The 5,003-nt window shown below is 34.0% G+C and overlaps 1 protein-coding gene across 1 annotated transcript; it reads right to left on the bottom strand.

Moving 5' to 3' along the window:
* Window positions 1–459: 459 nt before the first annotated feature.
* LOC129906480 (transcription factor MafB) lies at window positions 460–3,118 on the bottom strand. The gene has a single exon (XM_055982264.1). The coding sequence runs from the start codon at window positions 2,558–2,560 to the stop codon at window positions 1,433–1,435; it is 1,128 nt and encodes a 375-aa protein (XP_055838239.1). The 5' UTR covers window positions 2,561–3,118; the 3' UTR covers window positions 460–1,432.
* Between the last annotated feature and the right edge of the window lie 1,885 nt (window positions 3,119–5,003).

Raw genomic sequence — 5,003 nt, 5'->3', positions numbered from 1 at the left:
CTAAGGGTATAAGGGTGTTTTTTTATTCTTTTTTAAATGAAATGTCTGAACAAAAAGAATATTGGAGCTTTCAAGTTCTATTTTCGAATTTTCAATAAAAGCATTTTTTAGCTTATACTCGTAGACAACCTCTCAAAAAAAAAAAAAAAAACAAAATTATCAAAATTTTGTTTAATCATACAATTTTTCTTATGGTGTAGTTTGGGATGAAAATGAAAAACTTTTGATTCCAAAGAAGTTTTGTTACCTTACTCTTTTCAGCAAACAAACGGCGACATCAGAAACAAAATTTACATTGGATTTTTTTTAAATAAAATGGCTCATGTAGTAACGTGTAAACTCTATCACTATACACAATATCAGTGCACCATATAACGTGTATCAATATTTTGGGATCAAAACCTTGGACTTCCTGAAAATTAAAAATATTTTTTTTTTCAATCAGAGTAAAAGAAAGGATTCAATATAATGTGTTTTTATTTAACTTAACAGTTGATAATAGTGTCTATAATCAATAATATTGTTTATACTCGTAATTCACATAGGTATTTACACATTTTCACAAGTCTTATAGTGTGTTCTACGGAATTAATCCCTCTACTTTATTTTACAATCGATTCTTATAGGTTTAAGAGTTGCTGCGTTGAAAAAAACACAGTTTTGACACAACTTTTAAATTAAAGTTTTTTAATACTTCACATAAATTTTAATGGACATTTTATAAATTTAAACACAACCTTACTGTTATCAAAAGTTTTAAACTTAAAGGATTTTTTAAACTAAAATTAAAAACAAAGTTATTTAGGTAAAATTCTTGTGCAATCCTCAAAAATATTCAGATTTGCATTTTTCCTATTTAAAAAAAAATAAAAAATTTAAAAGACCTGTTCATGTTATCTGAGGGATTTGCAATTACAAATCATCTATATATATGTATATAGGTAATACTAAAACTAATCAACAAATGAAGCGTGTGATTTGAATTGAATACAATGTGTATTTATTATTTGATAACGATTGACATTGATTATCATGTTGCAGCCTTAACTATAAATTTAATCTTGTATTTTTTGTGTTTTTTTTTTTTTTTGATTTTCAATAAAAAAAATTAAAAATACATCCAAACTGAGAGTTTCAAATTGATTTATTTGTTACGTTCCTTTTTAAAAGAAATAAAAGAGACTTGTTACGTTTAAGCAAGTCGTTGTATACGTTCTTTTTTTTTAAGTATTTCTACAATTAATTTATTGTCCCGATTTTATAGGAAAAAAAAATAATTTAAAGATTTTTTTTTTTTTTTGAAAAAAATTACCATCCTCTTTGACAATATAATGCGACATTACTTAACATTAAACTGATTTGTTAATGTTCCTCGCTACAGTTGCTGCTGCTGATATTTCGACCATTGATGGTTAGGAACACCAATCTGGCGTCAGAGGTAGAATTCCGGTGAACTATGGCCGTCGGAGTGGAGATCCTGTTGTTGACCAGCGGCTTGTGCTGGCTGGCGTACCTGCAATCGCTGTTTTAATTGATCTCTTTCTTGACATACACGGGATAATTCCGATTTGAGTCTTTGTAACTCATTTGCGAGCTGTCGATTCATTTTTTCAAGCTCATGACGTTGTTGTAATCTTTTCGATCGGCAGTTTTGTGCATATCCGCGGTTTTTAAGAGTTCTTCGCTTTTGTTTCAGTCTGACAACTTCTTCGCGAGGACATCCATGCAGTCGTTTATTGAGTTCACGTACTGTAAGAGTGGTAAGCAAATCGTCATTGATATATTCATCGCCACCGGCATTGCTTGATGTGCTATACTGTCCAGAGCAAGTTCTTGGAGTAGCCGTTGACGATCTCGTGGAGCTAACCGACATTGGTCGATTGTGTTGAGTTGTGCTGTTATGATAGGGGGTGTGCATATTGATAGGTGTAAGATGTTCTAGTTGCTGAAAATGATGCGTTGGTATAATGTGACCATTCGATACCGACGTCACATGCATATAGTCACGTTGCCTTTCCCATTCTTCTTCTTGAAGTGAACAATTAAGCGGTCGTAGATCGAGAGGCTGTGGTTCGGTTCGCATTGACTGTGGAAGCCACATCATTTCTTGTGCCAAGCCCGTCGTGGTGGGGGGCCTATGCACATAGTGATTTGGGGGATATCCTTGGGCACAGGTACTACCAGCAGGTGATCCAATAATTGGTGGCGTTTCAGGTGGGGTAGAGGGTACTCCTGGTACTGCCGCACTTACAACAATTGCTTGACTTGCAATTGGTCCGTGTGTGTATAGTTCTGGAGGTGGTGAAAGGGCTTGAAATCTTCGATCTTCATGGTGCCAAACGTGACCAGTAGTAGGAAGTCCACTTGAAAAGGCTCTCATTTTTGGAATGGGTGTATCTTCTTCCTCTTGGACAGTATTCCAAGTGACTTTTGCTGCGGCGGTTGGAGGACTTTGGTCCTCGCGTTTAACTCCAATGGCCCCTGACGTAGTGTCCTCTAAATGATCAAGGACAAATTCTTGTACGTATTGTTCAGCTAGGTTCGGATCTTCCATTTTCATTTGGAACTGAGGTTATCAACGAATTTCTTCAGCTAACGATCGTGAGATCGAGAGCAACCGAGTTATGCATTCAAATTTCCTTTTTTTTGTGTCACTCACTGAATACGATTTTTTTTTATTTTTTTTAGCAAGATTTCAGTTATGATAGCCTATTGCATATGCACACTTTTTAAATAATAATTTGAATGGCTCAATTTTATTTATTTTTAATTGTTTGATTAAAATGACACTAAGTATTTTCAGGGGAAATTTATTTTCAAACAATTAACACACACAGAACTCCGACGCACAAGAAATATCCAACCATCGCGAAAGAAATAATAGTATCTACTAATGAAGGGCGCCGATTTTCTACCATCAAATACCCCTTGTTGAATAAAGTCTAAAGTCCCCACGCTTCAAGGCGATGTCGTATATAGGTGTCTGTATCCGGTGGCATGTAGAATGCACTTGGTTCTTTGCAAAGCGCTGTGTTTGAAAGATAGATACTTTAAAAATTCCAAAGCTTTTCCATATTTCTTCTACTTGTACCAATACCTTCTAGGTATTAGGCTTGTCAAAAGCTTTCTTAACAACGCAAGAACGAGAAGGATGACAAAAAGTCTAATGTGTATAAATATTTAAGTGTACATCCAGCTCCAACATAACCGGAACTTTTGCGAAAAAGTTAAAGAAGCTAGTGGTGGAGGCAAACTGGGCGTTGAAATTGCTATACAAGGGTTTAATATTCAACAGCTCCGCCCAATTGTTGTCTGCCTTTAAGTACAAAACATAGCAGAGCTTAGTTTTCCATATACGAGGAGATTCCGACCAACCCCGATTCACAAGTGTCCGTGTACCTAAGATAATATTTATTTTTTTTTTGGGTAAATGACAATGCGCAGGATTTATTTTGTATTTCAACTTTAACATTTTGAGGTGGGTTTTTGACTATATGAAAGCAAACAGTGTTATAGAAACCGAATGTAAGAATTTAGGTTTAAGCCAATGTGTTATACTTAATACAAACAGTTATTTTGAGCTGCAATTGTTTTTCGCTGGGCTTTACATTTATGAAGTAATCAGAACTTGAATGCTTCCAGCAGAGCTTAAATGCATCTAGCACAAATCAATTAATTGACACATACCTAGGTACACCGGAAATGCTAGGATTATGGCCAAAAATATCAATAAGTAGGTTCTATTTTAATGTATTGGATAAGTTCAATGCAAGAAAAGTTCATTGTTAATAAATAAAGAAAACAACAAATGAAGATTTTTTAAAGATGCGACTTAAGCTTAATTGGCCTTAAACCCAGAGTCCTTGTTCTTACTTTAATTTTACTATATAGCATAGCCTTATTTAAGGCTATTGTTATGTCTTAAAAATGTTTTCTTTATTCAATTTTTAAAAATTGGAAAAAAAAATCAGACAAACAAACTTAAAAAAAAACAATAATTTCTTGAGTTCTGTTGCTTTTTTTTGCCCGTATTTATGTTTATATTTTTTTTTATTGAGAAAGGCATACTTTATTGCTGTAAATAAAAAAAAGGGAAAATTAAATTTCGATCGAAATGAAAATTAACCGAAGTATGGTCTGGTCATTTAAACCTATTTTTTTTCTTTTTTTGGTCAAATAAAAAAGATTTTCTGTTTGTATGGGGCAAAGACGAATATGAACATAAGTAGGAGCAACTGTTGCTTTCAAAATTTTTGTAAGCTGTCCAAAAATGCAAAGAAATTACCACCAACACGTGATTTCATCAAGAAACATGGCTTAAGAACTTTAAGTGCAGTAGTGGAAAGGAAACAATTTGGACCCTTTGAGATTGGGTACAAAAAAGTCAAAGTACACTTTAGTTGTGATTCTCACAGCATAACCTCCAGCGCCAGAGATTTTATCTAAAGCAGTTTCTTGTTTCTCGTAAACGGATTCTTATGAGTTAGAATTTTTTTTTAATTTTTAAAACAATCCGTCTGCTGCCACGCCCACTATTATTTAGTTTAAATGTTTTGAGAACGACTTGAGCGATATCGGTTCATTCTTTTAATAGAAAGAAAGTTTAAACAAAATAGAAACAACATAGAAAATTTCACCCTGTCCCGAAACTGTCCCATTCGTTCCAAACAAAAATTTCTATATTTACTGCACTACTATGACAACCTGTAGTGCAACAAAAATTTCAAAGCGATAGTTGCTCAGGCTTATGTTCCTATTCCTCTTTGTCCTATACTAACAAAAAATCTTTTTTACTTGCTCTATAGGGCAAGTATTGGTTTCGTGTCGAAAAAAAAATTGAGGTTTTAATCAAAACCAACATTACGATGATGGAGAATTCCGAAAAAGTGGGTCTTGCAATTCCGTCCGTGCGTCTGTGCGACTGTGCGTCTGTGCGTCCATCTGTACAAATTTCCACTGCCTAAACGTGTGGTCGGATTTTCTTTAAATTTGGTACAGATGAT

This window comes from Episyrphus balteatus, chromosome 1, assembly GCF_945859705.1.
Source record: "Episyrphus balteatus chromosome 1, idEpiBalt1.1, whole genome shotgun sequence".
Taxonomy (NCBI): Eukaryota; Metazoa; Arthropoda; class Insecta; order Diptera; family Syrphidae; genus Episyrphus; species Episyrphus balteatus.
The sequence above is the reverse complement of the archived record's forward strand: the minus strand, read 5'-3'. Positions and strand labels throughout refer to the sequence as shown.